Below are 15905 nucleotides of genomic sequence, written 5' to 3'. Positions count from 1 at the left end.
AGAACCCCTTTTCTTTTATCGTATAACTGTTATTTATGCATTTATTTTTATTTCTTTTTTATTATCTGTCAGTAATTTAAATCCTTCTAACAACAGGCCCTCTTTGTGTCATACTGTTTTCTCTCACACAAGTTTCAATGCTTGATGCAGTTTAGAGGCTGGAAGGGAGACTGGACTTAAATACCTATAGAAACATTTATATCCTGTTAACATTATTATTAATTCATAATAAAAAGTGGCTTCAGGTGATCTCCTCTCGGTCTTAAGCACATATAAACACATGCAAACAAGACAAGTAGATAAATACAACCTTGTGAACTGCATATATCTATAAAGAACAGATGTGCTTATCTCAACATGACAAATCTGTTATGGCAAGGCATCTAATAGCCCTCTGCTGTGTTCTCCACTCCCTGGGGGACTATCTGTTCTTGGCTGTTTACGAACTTCTGTCTCAGCCTTCAGTCAGATTTGTCTCAATACGCACAAAAACTCAAGAGTTACTGGTTAAAACTTATTACATTACTGTACACAACCAGAGTAATGCATCTTCACGATGCCTCATACTTTATATCTATTGGCTGATTGCTGTATGAATTTATATGTTCACAAATTTCGTCTTAGATTTACAGTATTCAGACGTTCATTACTTGGTGTTTTTCAAATGGTGGATAATGTCAGAAAATAATCTAGACAAAGTTATATTTTATGAAGTATTAAACATCCAAATATAGGAGATCCAGCGACGCTAAATGAGATTTATATAAGTTTATCTGTGGATCAAAAACTATATAGACACAAGTACAGACAAAGCGATTTCAGATTATCCTTATCTATGCAAGACACACGGTGTGCTTACTTTCCTAAGGGGTTCATTAGCATTTGATCCATTCTCTTTTAAAGCTCTACAAAGGCCCTACAAACAGTATTTCTTGATTGTGTTATAAAACGCACCATAAAGATTTTCTTCATCCAAAAAATTAACATCATGTCACATGACATGAGTTAATGTTTATTTAAGGATTTTGTAAAGTTTATGTTAAACAGATTTATTCCTGTGAAGGAGAAATGACGGAAAACTCCCAGATGATCCCTCCTCTCTGGTCTTTCCCCATCTGCTTTATTTATGCACACACACACGCACACACACTCTCCACCAGCCATTCTGTCATGTTGTGTTTGGCTCTTTAGCAGCCAGATATCAAAAACTCTTTGACCAACTTGGTTAAAAGTATACCTTGGGAGTTTGTTCAGAGAATTACAAATTCAGCTTCCTCCTTGGCTGCTGAATTTGCAAGAGGGCATATGATGACAATGTTTTAATTAGTTGTCATGCACCTTTTAAAACCGCCAACGAAATGCCCTCTGGTATTTCTAAAACCATATCTCCATTAAGAAGTAAATGGCCTGTATTTGTATAGCACTTTACTTAGTCCCATGTACACTACATTCAGTCATCCACCCATTCACACACTGGTGATGGTAAGCTACATTGTAGCCACAGCTGCCCTGGGGCACTGACAGAGGTGAAGCTGCCGGACACTGGCGCCACCGGGCCCTCTGACCACCACCAGTAGGCAACGGGTGAAGTGTCATGCCCAAGGACACAATGACCGAGACTGTCGGAGCCGGGGCTTAAACTGGCAACCCTCCAATTACAAGACGAACTGCCAACTCTTGAGCCACGATCACCCCTAAATTAAGCATAAGTGCTATAACACCTTGTGAAAAAGATGACAAAGAGCGCAGGATTTTTCATACCATTAAATCTGCAGTTCTGAAAGTGAATTTTAAAGCAAGTCAGTGCGACTGCTTCCTGCCTCACAGCTTACTGTAAGTCTCAGAGACACGAATCGGCATAGTTACAACAGGTAAGTTGGAAAACATCGTTTATTCCGGTAAATCCATCACTGAAGAGGAGTACTGTTTACACAACATTGTGATGTCATGGTTTTCTCACTTATTTGCTCTGTCTGTTAATGTGTGCACAAGTGAGCATTAGGATCTGACTGTGATACAGTCTCATTTTAATACTCATTAATACTTGTCATTATCCTTGCCTCTGGTGGAAGATTTACTTTATTGCAACAATTTTTTTCCATCAGTAAAAGGTTTGATTAAATGCAGTTACATACTGCACGCTCTTATATTCTTATATAACTCAGCAGCTATTGCATAATCACAACACATTCACACAACAACAAGGAGAGTGCGAGCACATATGTACTAGATGTGTTGTTGGTAATCCAATGTGTTGTTTTTGAATATAAACAAGACCAACGGTGTTACTGAAGAACATAATATATCATCCTGACTGGATCGTATGGTTTATAATAATGTGTAGTAAAATAGCTGATCTAATGTGACTGCAGTCCATTGTAACCCATTAATGGTGATTGACAGTGGTAGGAATGTCTATTAAGAATTTAAAACACAAGATGGAGAGCCTTACCACTGGAGTAATCTACTACCCACTCAAGAACTCAGTGTCATAAACATAGTGGGAGGAAATCAGTCTTAGAGTTTTGTAACAGCAGATCCAGGCTCAGAACTGTACAGCGTTGTATGTCTCACAGTAAATACCTAATTATTGGCTTGGGACAATTAATAGAACTGTTACATTAAATATAGCCTGAAGTCACTCTGATTTCCAGTGAGCCATGTGAAATTTGATACAGCTTTAACATAATGCTCATTTGTCTTGTTAAACAAAGCTGTAGGCGTAAGCTGCAAATGACATGTGCTTTGTCAACAATTGGTCATTTCAGAGTCAGATCTCAGTGTATAGTTATAAAGAGCACACATTTTGCAGCACATCAATCATGTAGAGCACATATGTTTGCAGATTTCAATATAGGCTGCATTTCTTTAAACAAAAAAATATATATAGTAGGTCACTTAGTGCTCTATATGTGTGTGTGCCTGTGTCCATTACATATTCATTTTGTAGTTTTCTTCTGTTTCAACCCTCAAGGGCTCCAGTTCTTCTAATAAGGTGAATCCTGACCTCTTCCATGTAGTTTTCTGCTGAGTGTGCTGGGTTTTCCTGAAAATGCTTTGCGTTTGTATGTGCGGGTAAATGTATGTGTGGAGGAAGTGTAAATATAAAAGGTTAACAGAGATTAAGGAATAACAGAGGTGGAATCATTCCTTGCATTTACGCCTCGTCTCTGCGTTCGTTTGCTGCACAAGCCTGCAAGTTTGTTGCCGCGTAGGGGTGGTAATCAATATCGTAGGGAGAAAGAAAGGTCTCTGTGATTGTATATTTGTTCCCGCTGAAGTTGAAGGCAGGTAAAAGCATGCAAATGTCCATGCTCTTGGCATAGTGCATGTTTGCATGGATCTAATAGGTGCAGAGAAGTTGGAAAGATGACAGAGGTGGAAAGATAATAATTAACATTTTTGAATGCTCCCTGCAGCCATTTAAAGACACTTATGGTCTCTCATGTCCATCTCGCTGTGCCATTTAATACAATGTTGTTTCTGATTTCATACATCTCCTTCTCCCAACTTACCAAATATGTTCCTGTCTTTTTAATCCACTCCTCTTCTTTTCTTTCTCCCTGTGCATCTTTCCTTGCTCAATCTCACTTCATCCGCCTTATGACAGCTTCGGAATTGCAATCAATACACTAGCTGCACCCAGCTGGGAGACTTTTACCATCTGTATCTATTGGACCGGGTGTCAGATAGCATGAGGGACATTGTCTGTGCAGTAGAATGATTGTCATGGCAGGCTCACTTAGCGTTGATCCACTGTTCCATTATTGTGCTGAATGCTGTGACCGTTCAACTGTGTACTGCAGGTAGCAGACACACAATTAAATGCCAGCAACATTCAGCTAACTGTGTTGGTATTTGCTATGAAATCAGGCCGATTTCTTCAGAGTACAAGACACTTGATGCCCACACGTTTGACGCCTACTTGTGGATGGCCGATAGTGTTTATGTCAAAAAGAAGTAGGTCAAAGCTGCTGATTGATAGTAAATGAAGGCAAGGATGCAGGGCAAGACAGAGTGGGAGGACTTAGTCACTGCACAGAAGTCTTGGAACGTTGGAACGTTGAAGGAAGGGATGTGCATGGCTCATAGGATGCACGCACACACTGAGAAAATGATGGCAATATGGGTGATTTTTGAGTCACTGTGGCTTTGGGAAACAAGAGGCAAACACTGTTGCCTTTTGCTGAGGATATGAGCCTTTCCTCTTGTTTTTTTGCTGTTCATTTTTAAGTTTTATTTATGTGTTTATGTGTTTTTGATTTTAGGTCAAGAGAAATCGACTCTTTATCACATTTTCTGTAAAATCTTTGAACTTATTGGTTTCCCATCAAACACAGTTTATCTGTTACAGACCAAATTTGTAACTACAACACTGCAATATCTTATAGTCAAAAGACGTATTTAACGAAATATTTTGGGTTGGGTTTTTACAAGTTGAATTCATTGGAGCACAGCCAGTGTGCAGTTTGCAATACAAACTTTTGATTTTATCTCTCTTTTATCTTTCTGCACCAGTAATCACAGGCTTCAGCTGTACTTTGCGATTTAGTTACATTATGGCCTTGTGAGAGCTAAAAAGCCAAGAAATTTCCCTACAGATAAGCTGTTCAGATCCAAAGCACATTTCTGGAAAACCTTTTCTTCCACACTTTGACTGATGTCCTCCCTTAAGTGGTTCGTTGATGTTGACAAACTAGCAACCCAACAAAGAAAACATAATGTTTGGAAGACGATGAGAACAGAGTGCTTCCCAGGCCGCTGGCTTCAGGGAGCTGAAGGTAGAGAAAAAAGAGGAAGAGAGAGTCTTGGCACAACTCTTAATGGAGGCAGGCACTCATTTGTCATCCTAAGTAGCTGAGTGTTCTTTTAATATGCTTGGGCACAGAGGCGTGCACGTCTGTATGTGTGCAGTGAGAGAGGGAGGGAGATTAAAGATGAGAGAAAGTAGGTCAAAAACCCATGTAGGACACTGTGTCACTATGTATGAGGGAATGTATCAGCAGCATCATAGCCTTGGTCTCACCCAATCAAGGTTGGTTGAATCACATAGTAAAAAATAGGAGTTGTAAGACCAGCCTTGTGCTTTTCCAGCAGAGCATGTTTGTGCACCTAAAAAGTCACAAAAACACTAAGACCATGTTTCCAAGACAGTGGGTCAAAAGTTAATGTTCTCGTTTTGTTCTTTATTTTTTTATATTCTATACAGAATATGGTATTTTCTCATCAAAGTCCTTTACTTGGAGTGTGACGATCTGACGCCAGGAGCTAAACTGTTTACTCAGCACTCGGTGCTGCGAGGGGTAAAAACAACACTAACCACTGTCACAGTGGTTTCTGTTGACGAAAAGGGGGAGAAAAAAGCTCACATATGCTTTACGTACACACTGGTTAGAGTATTGCTTGAGAGCAGAAGCCTCATGTCACAAGGAGTTTTGTGATCTAGAAAGGAACATCTTGGTGCTGGAGATTGTCGTTGGAGGTCAGAGTTAAAAATGTGCTGCTTCACTTCAGCGATGGATTGCCGGTGATGGATAGAAGAAGACAAGTGGGCAGCAGAGATGCAGCGGTTGAAGGATGCTAGTGATTACCCATCAGGTGCCCGCTGTGTGCGAAGCAGAAAATTCCCACCACACACGCACACAGAGAGTCACATCTTGATGTGCGTCTTTGCCCTCTATCTACTCTGACAGGGTGGTGATGGTTTAGAGCGAATGTCACCTGTCAGTGACAACAGTCGCAATCAAAAACCTCACACACAAACACACGCCTCTTAGAAACAGCAGTGTCTTATGTTTCCATCGTATGTTGTGTTCACATCACCTGGCACGCTCTGTCTAGCCTTCTAAAAAAATAGTAAAGAGAAAATAAAAATAGAAATGTCTGCAACTTCATACTTGTGTGTGTTTACTTGACAAACAAAGACAGACATACCTTAACACACACACATAAAAACAAGGAATTTCCTGTATGCCCAGTGACAGTGATGGCAATTTAAGCATGCATAGACTTAGGCAGACAGCGTTATCTTGTTTGTGAATGGAATATAGGACAACAGCGAAAAAGGTCAGTTAGTCAAGAGTTTCAAATCCAGGTGACAGTCAGTCGTGGGCTTCAAATGCCCAGATACTAATAATTAAAACTGATTGAAAGGGGCTGAAAACAAGGGGAAAAGAGTATATAGTGGCTGGCCAAGCTGAAATTGCTGGTGTTCAGTGGTCATAGCGTTTACAATCCAGAGAAGGGACAGATGCTGTGATGGTGGCGATTGATGTCTGCTAGGCTGTTTTGAAGTGATGGGTGAAGCACAAGTCAGTGCATGCCAAGAGGAGTTTGCTTAGCAGAGGACAAAATCAAGCTTAAGATGTCACCACTTGGCTAAGTAGCTGGATATAAACATGTTTTATCTGAAAAGGTTTAGCAGGTTTCATTATTGTGTTATAAATACTCTCCATCGAGTATGAACATTTATCAAGTTGTTCACTAAGTTACTAGAGTATGAGCATATGTGTATTTGGGAATTTGTGCATCCACATAGATGAAGTCTGTGTCTGGGTGGACTAGCAAATGAGGATAGAGAAGGATTTTGTTTTCTTTTTCCTTACTGAGGACAAGGAATAATCATTCTATTTTCATTAAACAAGATAATATTTTAAAATTATTCTAAGGAATTATCAATTTGTCTGATTTCTTTACCATTTTACCAACCCCAGCTGGGCTGGTTAAGAGAAACTTGGACACTGAGATAACCATTCACCCATACACCCTTACCTAGGGCTAATTTAGTATGACAATGATTGTGGGAGAAAGCAGGAGTTTCTAAATGAAAACAGGGAGAACAGCCTACTAGGAGCTTTGAACCATGAGCCTTTGGGTTTTGAGGTGCAGCGCTAACCACTGTATCACCCTACCACCCTTGGCTTTAATCATTACCTTGAGGGCAAAATTTTAAACCTGTACTTGGAGATTGAATTGAACAAACGTTGTAGAGATTTGATCATGACAAATAAAATATTGTTTCGTTTCTGTTTCTTTGCCTTTGATACCATGGCATGCTTGTGGTTGGAAGCCACACTCCTGAACAGACAATTACAGTGGAATACGCATAACTATGAATGGCATACACAGAAACATTACTAGAAAACACTGAACACTGTAAAACAGATTTTTTACATTTATTATAAATTTTGTCTGAAGAAAAACAAGCAACTCATGTCATATCGCTGTAATTAAATATACTAAAATATATATACATATTTACACTGCACTTCTAAAAACAGTTTTTATTTTTTCCATTCCATGTGAAGAGCGACAAAATGATATGCACACCGACGTCTGCATACATGCAAGTTCTTCCTTTGCTGAGGAATTCTCTGAAGCATTACTGCATCTATCGCATGACGTGATCTTACTGAGTGTCCCCTCAACTCACGAGCATGAACACTTGACGGCGCCCGTTCTATATTGCACCCCACTCATGAATATAGTAATTAACCCCTCTGTGACCTTGTTGCACCTCGATGATGTTGTCATTTTGGTTGAAGGAATAACTTTCTTCTTCTGTAACATAATTAGCTGAAGCCAAAACAAGGGCTTTGCATTGCAGCAGGTTTTCAGAGTTTTTGGAAATGGAGTGTGGCTTATCCTGGAGGTCCTGACACGATTTCCTCTCATAGAATCAGTTCACAGTTTGCTTGTTTGAAACTGCGTTGCCGTTTCACAGCTGTGCCGATGTTGGTTCAGTATTCAGATGGGTGCGTTGTGATTCAGGTGAGCAAGATGTGGAGCATGTAATTTACATTGGGGGGGGTGTTAGGTGTGAGATCTTGTCCATATCTATGCAGGTCAGAGGCAGAATGAAGAAAGGTTTTGATTAGTCGGCAGGTTAAAGCAGGCGTATTTATAGTTGTTGCCTGTTGCACATTGTCACAATACCCAGCCTAGTGCAATATTATTCTGCGATATGACTGGCGAAGACAATAGTAGCAACTAATGATGTTGAACAACGACTATGATGAGTGTGTCCTGTGCTATGTGGGCGCATTGGTGCAAAATTAGTAGTTAAAAACAAATTCTGCTGAATGCAGTGGCTGCTGCCTACAAAAAATTGCTGTGTACTTGCCTTTTAAAGAGATGCAGTGTGCACACTCCTGCCTGTGCTCCACAATTTCTTGTCTGCCCTGTAGAGTCGATGTACTTGCACTTTTCAAATCATTTTCCACACCTAACGTCTAAACTGCTCCCTCTTCTCTGCTTTCTCTTTGTTTTTTTACAGTGCGGCAAAGCAGCGGAGAACTTTGACAAGTTCTTCACACGCACCCAGCCCCAGCTCACACCGCCAGATGAGCTGGTTATTGCCAACATTGACCAGGCCGAGTTCGCAGGTTTCTCTTTCATCAACCCCCAGTTTGTACACCCGTCGCTCAACAACAGCGAATGAGAAGGATGGTAAAACCTCTGTGAGGAACCTTTCTGCTCATTGCTACCCATTTAAACCAACCACCCACCTAACATCTGACTACCATTCAATCCTAATGTGTTGGTGTTATTCCTAAGCAGGATTCTAGGGCATGCACAATTTGCCAGTATATATTATGGATTGGAGAGGCTGTATTTGTCTACAATTTAAGAAATGTATTTCTCCGCGTATAAATCTCAATGGATTGAAGTTATATTCTACAGAAATAATTGGCAGGTTGTAAATTCTATCTACTTGGATAATCACAGTATGGATATTATGTGATAATCTGAGAAACACTCGTTAGGCAGTGTAGATGCTATAGCCAAATATGAAGGAGAGGCGGTGCAGGCGTTTAAACAGCACCTTGTTGTTCAATGTTTCCTGTATAATGTTTACAGTTTTTTTCTCCTTTGATTTCATGGTGGTGGTGTAAAATGAAATGTTTTTACAAATTGGTTCTAGCCAGTCTCAACTTCCAGTGTGTGTGTAGCAAGCCAACTAAAGGATTAACGGTGAGGTTCTAAAACATATGCAGCCTGTAAACTCATAGGTATCAAAGTGTTGCGTCATTTTGGCAACAAGTTCACTTGGCTTTACTATTATCAGCCACTTTGACCCGATTGTGACAAAAAATAATAGTGTAAGCTCCCAATCCCTTGTCCTTATTAAGCTTCAGCTTGTATACTTTCCTTGTCAATGATTTTGTGGACAGTATGCGGACACACAAGTTTAACAGTGGCAGTCTTGTTAACCTACCTTGAAATCAAACCGTTTACAGTTTGTCATAGTCTAACACTTTTTAGAGTTGATCACCGTTTTGTCCCATGCTACACCCACAGAGCCTCACATTGGTCTTAAATGTTGTAACAGAGACTGTAAAGAAATTTTCAGTTGCTGAACACATGACATTTTGTATCAGTGTGCATTAACCATAAAATGTTTTATTGAATATGGTGTCATCAGCTTAAAAGCTGATAAAACACTGAAGTTCGATGCAGAAATTTGATATCAAATTTGAAATCCTTTCACGTTGCGTTGCTGTAATGAGAACAAACTTGTCTTTCATTTGGAGTCTGCATAGCCATTATTAGTTAAATCAGTTTTTGTTTTGGGGGTTTTGTTTTTACTGTTTTTACAGATGTGATCTCACTCTCATACCGTATTTTTCCATTATAGCAGAATAATATTTTAATGTACTTAAAACTGGTGTGTATCTCATCTGTAAATAATTGCAAGTTCTTTAAAAAAAAAAGAAAAGAAAGTATAGCAAGTTACAGTTTTATACCAACACCTGAATGTGCTTTTATTACATCAGTTAGATAAGCCAATATTTGTATGTTAAAAGCCCAGTACAGATCAGCACCGTAACAGTTTCCTTAACAGAGTCCACATTTAGAAAGTTGTGAAACATTTGTTCTACTCTTTGTCTGAATTATATAAAATTCTTCTTTTAAAAAAAATTTTTTTTGAGCAATTTTGACTGCAAATTGTGTGTTGATTGGATACACATCTGGCTGTTGACTGTCCCTTTGTATCTGCATGCTGTTGGTAGGCATCATTCATGCACGTGATACATTACGGTAAATGCTGCATGCTAAAAAAGTACGAAACTCCAAAGAATAACAATGTCACAGTAATCAAAATCGTGGTTTACAGTAAGTACAGATCCACTTTAATGTTTTTACTGGTTTCTTAAAGAATGGTGACCGTGATTAGCTTAACTACATGCTGGCTAAAAAAAATCCTACTGATAGCACTTCACTGGAACAAGTTGTCAAAATGTTAGTAGTAATGTCTCAAACTGCTCCTGCTTGCTCTGATTCTGTATGTGCTGTTTAATACAAACTGTACTTTTTTCTTTTTTTTTTCTTTTTACAAAAATGCTCTATTTCCATCTCAATTCGCCCACACAGCTCCAAACAAACCCACATTCAGCTTGTTTGTAGGTCTTGCCTTGTGAGTGTTAAACAGTCAAAAGATTAGATAGTAAAAACAACTCCTTTCTCCTCTCTTACACCTTTTCCTTTACCTCAATCGAAAATGTCATAAAGTCAGGAATAAAGGTTAAGGATAATCTGTAGGGACTTAGAGAAACAACAGTGGTGCTAGGAGAATGTGAGCTCCACTAGCAGTTCATCTTAGAGAGACCACATCTGAAGTATGTGGGCTGTATAAATGTGGATAAACCAGTAAAAGGTGTTACTTCATTACCAAGGTTGGATTTGTTCAATCCTACGAGTTTAACATATTGTTGAAATTTCAAAACACGTAATTGTATTAGGAGGTTTATGGACAACACAGCAATGATTTGCAAGTGGTCTGCATCCCTTAGCAGCAATGTTGATTGTTAGCTTTCGAGATTTCTTTAGTAAAGGATTCTCTAGTATATTATATGCCAAAGTAGATAAGAAAGGTTTAAATAACTGGTCAAAAGACAATTTCACCAAAAACCAGATTTAAGGTGGGCCGTTACACATCCCTGCCAATTATTATCGCTGCTTAACTGAGAAAACTAGTCAGCTGTCTCAGTCATTCAGTGCAGATAGATTGGTGATTGTGAAAACAAACTACAAGAACAACAGTGATTTGCCAAAAGAATGCAGATCACAGGATTTGAATGCTATCGAATAGACATTTATTATAGCATAAATGTAAATACATCTAGTAATAGCAAATAGACTTAAATTGCTTTTTAAATTCTTTCATGAGACCTAGTCGCTGTCACAGGGCTTAGATCAGTGCTGTCTTCTGTAGAAGCTTGATATACTGTATATATATTGTGTGTATATATATATATATATATATATATGCACGCGTATACACTTTATGTCCTCATGCTCCTTTTGCCTTTACCTAAGAGAATTTGGAACACAGAGTCCAGATCTTTGGTGAGTTTTGGCTTAGACACTCTGATAATTGGTAGATCAGTGGGACCACACGCTCTCCAGTGTCTCATGAATGTTTATTATAATCTTAATGTTGTGTTGTTGTTGCTTTTTTTTCCTTTTTGTTTTTTTTTTTTGTTTTTTTTTTTTGCTCATTTTTTTTGTTGTCAGTTTTATTTCTCTAGCATCTGCACAATTCAGGAATGTTTCACAGGATATATCTCAATATCATACTGCAAAGCTTATATATAACTGACATAGATAGGATAGATATTGTTTGAATGTAACTGAACTTAATATTTTGTCAGTATTTTTGTCCAATCTCTCCTAGTTTGTTTCCCATCTGATGCATTTGCATGTGCCAAACCTGGAAAACACCGGAATTTGAAAATTGCAGCGTCGCACTAGCTGCGAGTCACCAAAACAACTTTGTTTGGCAGCTTCTAAAGGCATACGCCGCTGTACAGTCAGTTGGCCACATTACAGTAGCATGCTAACACGAGTATACCAGTACACATTGTGTCAGTACACTTAACAATGCCAGTCGGTTTGATAATCAACTTATCCTGCACGTTGTTCCCTTTGGGCAGAACATTTCATTTGGTAGAGCGTTTGATATTCACAGTGAATTTCAGAGAAATGAGAGAAAATATTCCTTGTACATACTCAGAGTTTGCTCAGCAGCAGTCTTGCCCTTGTCTAAACCTAACTTGCACCTCTGTATGTGACAAGTGCTGACTTAATAGCCTAGCTTCATCCCTTTAATAGAATCTCTGTTGACTTGCTGTGTTTTCAAAATGTCAAGTCACAGTCGGTGTGGGCATAAAGATTATTCCTCCCTTGTGTGCCTTTCCCAGCTTGTACACCTATACTGTACATATTCTTTTTACTCTTTGTCTACCGTGCTCTAACCTGAAGTCTCTTTTCCATTTTTACTTCATATCACAACTCTGCGTCTCAGATCTTAATGTTAAATGTGTTTTCAAACTAGTTAATTAATAAAAATAATAATAATAATTCACACGAATGTAATTTTAAAGGTTTTTTTGTCACTGTCACAATAACCTTTAACTGTCTAAAGATTTTAAACTGGATTCATTCTTGCGTGTCTCCTACCTTTACCTCCCTGTGCCTATTTATGACTGTACAACATGGCGAATTAATTAATATTCTGTATCAATAATATCAAAAGATTACGCTTGTTGATGGATGAGTGAAGAAAGAATGAACAGGTGATGAATTGGGTTAAGCCAAAATGGATGACAGGAGAGATGATAATTGCTCGTTTTGAAGAACAACCCCCGTGCCTCATCATATTGAACCGTCCCTCCTTTGTCCTCTCTTTGAATCAATCTGTAGTTCCTTCCTCAGTGCCTGGGGCATGTAAATCCATTCCTCATTGATAGTGTCCCCCACCTTTTAAATCCTAGGGTAGTTGTTATTGTATCACTTTGTGAGTCTGCACGTGTCATCAAGACTAAATGTGGTCCTGGGGACACCTACTGTAGTGGGAACTACCACAAAAGCAGGTGAACACAGTAACATCACAACTTTACAGGTGTGTAGTTGGGATCAAACGCAGTTGTGGTCTAAACTATAAGTTCCCAAAAAAAGATTAGAAGTAGGGGGGCAAGAGGCCCAGTGGCCCCGTCTGTTATCACGCCCCTATCAAACAGTCTTTTGTATTGTATATGTATTTGTAAATCACCATATGAAGCGTCGTATTTGGTGTATTAACTCAATACTTTCCTCTATGGGGCTAGTCTTACAACTCCTTGGTGCTGCAGCTGGTTTGATCCCATCACAAGTTGGTCTCTAGTTTCTAGTTCACGCAATTCACTCAACAGAGACGACATCAGCCCAAGACTTTTCAATTCTCTCTGGGTTTGACTAATGTACCACAGGAAAGAAATTAGCCAAAAGTATTTGTTCTTTTACATTTTTTACATGTCCTCAACTTTTTTAATTTAGTTAGGGTTAGGTTTAAAGATATGGTCATACAGCTGTTTCAAGATTTTATTTTAATTTATAGATTTTAATTAGTACTGTCAGTCCTTTTCTGTGGATGAATCTGGTATGACGTCTTCTTTGTAGTTAGTCATCACTCTGCTGTTTCCTGCTCGATTTGAATTAAGAGAGTTTTAAGTAAACTATCCTCTTGGCCAATCAGAGCATAAGATCAGTGATGTGCAAGAATGCCTTATATCTTAGTCCACAGTGTAACCAGTTCTCCCACTTTCCTCTGTTCAGTTATAATCTCTGCACCCCTGTCCTGTACATAAATGACTTAAATTAGATATCTACATAGACTGTAAAAGAAAGAACATATTGTATTTTGCAAATGGTGTATGTTTGTTTTTTTTTTTTCCCTTGTCAGCCTGAAACCTTTAAAATGAGTCTGAGCTACTTACCTTGTAATTGATTGTGTCATTTGTACCTAATGTATGATAATGCAAATAAAAAAAGCAAAATGAGGTCCATACTTACACAAGTGAATGTTTTTGTTACTGGCTTCTTTCAAACTTTGCATGAACTGTGTGTTATTTCAAAATGCAATGTATTGTTGGGGTTTAGTTTATGTTTCTCCTGAGATGGAACACAAGCATGTTAGTCTATTTTGAGCAATGTGTCATTGGTGTCACATGATGTGTCTCTCACACACACACGCGCACACATAAAATTGATACTGACCAATTTAGACAAAGTTTGAACTGAGTGTTGTTGGTGAGTCTGTGGCTTAATTTTATTTTTATATTTCCATCTTCTTTGTGTGTGTGTGTGTGTGTGTGTGTGTGTGTGTGTGTGTGTGTGTGTGTGTATATGTATATATATATATATAAATATATATATATATATAGATATAGATATAGATATATAGATATATATAGATATATATAGAGATATAAAAATATATAAATATATAGATATATATAGATATAGATATGTATAAAATCAATCAGTCCAACATCTAATGTGCTGCAATACATATTTCTGAATTTTTACCTGCATTCATCCATTTAGCTTGAAATGTATTAGGATGATTATATTCTGCACAGATGGAGGACATGTGACTTTATTGAGCTGAAGTCCGGATGAAGGAAGAGGGTTGTTATTGATGGAAGACATAGTGTGGTAGTCACTGCTGTCACGAGTAATCAGTGTTGACTTAGACTGAAGAGCATTACAGATGTGCCACAGCTGAGGGACACTGCACGATCTTTAGATGTGGTGCAGATTAGGTTTTTGGTGCACCTGGGGCTTTACTTTTCTACCAGAAAAGGATTAATGTAGAGCCCATTAGCATGTTTGAGGACTACGCTGACATTTCAGAAGCATAGCATGATTGCCACCTAATCAAATACCTGTCAGAATATCAGATTTTTGTTTTCATGAAACACACCAGCATCCATAGTGCTTACTGTTATAGATTGTGATGTCATATTTGTTGTTTCTCACACACTAGCATATTTTCTCTTTGACATGACAGTATAAGCTTGACATGCCTCTTTAGTGTAGTCTAAACAAAATGTAACATTTGACATGTACCTTGTGCCAATTTAAAGAAAGCAGCAAAACAAAAGAGAGTAACCATCTCAGTGTTCATTGTGAGCTAATCTTCTCAATCTTAGAAAGAAACAAAGACAAGTGAAAACAGGTTGCAAGCATTTCTTACTGCTGCCTCCATTATAGTATTGATCCCTGAACAGTTTTCCACTAATTTCTTTCAACCTTGACCAAGACAGAGGAGAATCCTTTATCTTGTTAATCGCAAAACTTGAGCTCATATTATTCTCAACCCACTTGATAGCTTTCATCCATCTTACTGAAATTTTCTTAAATGAGAGCCCATAATTACTATAGCTCGTTGCTGGCAGGCAGCCAATGTCCTAAGTGGTGGCTTAGAGTAATAAGAAGAGGCCAGGATTTTACAACAAACTGAGCCTGGTTTTATTCAGTTTTCAATCCTTGCTCTACAGCTCTTGAATCTCATTTTTGAGCCCGTCACACTGCAAATCTGACCTAAATATGACAACGTGAGTCTGAAAGGGAATCATTTCATTTTGTTTTCTTTAATATGACTTAAAGTATATTAAATGAATCCAAATTGTATTTATTTATTCTGCCATGGGTTGTAATAGAGAAAAGGACGATATTGTTTGGGTATACAGGGTTTTGAGACAATGCTTAACTACCATCTGATCGTCCTGCAGTATGTTTAGTGTTGGACCCAGCTGGTGTGTGAACTTTTGTTATGTTTCAGTCTATTGGTTTCTCTCATTCTCTATTTTACACACACACACACACACACACACACACACACACACACACACACACACACACACACACACACACACACACACACAAACACATCAGAATAACTTAAGCTGTTGTGAAAGTTCTAGAGCTACTGTAAATGATATACTGTCATAGTTTTTATGAGAATTGCTCTAGCCTTAAGTAGAGCAGATACATTACTATTACTGCCTGATACACATTTGTATCTTTGTGATTAATGACTAAGAGTGCATTACTGAAGCTGACTGATTTATGTTTGCTTT

General features: G+C 38.3%; 1 protein-coding gene across 3 annotated transcripts in view; it reads left to right on the top strand.

Moving 5' to 3' along the window:
• prkcaa (protein kinase C, alpha, a) overlaps nucleotides 1–13837 on the top strand; it is a 136888-nt gene extending 123051 nt beyond the window's left edge. For all 3 annotated transcript variants that reach the window (XM_085161651.1, XM_085161649.1, XM_085161650.1), the window contains one exon: nucleotides 8276–13837. In XM_085161651.1, coding sequence (XP_085017777.1) covers nucleotides 8276–8440 — 165 coding nt within the window. In that variant the 3' untranslated portion in view covers nucleotides 8441–13837. The remainder of the gene's footprint in view (nucleotides 1–8275) is intronic.
• Nucleotides 13838–15905: the final 2068 nt, after the last annotated feature.

This window comes from Neolamprologus multifasciatus, chromosome 6 (assembly GCF_963576455.1).
Source record: "Neolamprologus multifasciatus chromosome 6, fNeoMul1.2, whole genome shotgun sequence".
In the NCBI taxonomy this organism is placed as follows: Eukaryota; Metazoa; Chordata; class Actinopteri; order Cichliformes; family Cichlidae; genus Neolamprologus; species Neolamprologus multifasciatus.
This window is presented reverse-complemented; position numbering and strand designations above follow the sequence as displayed.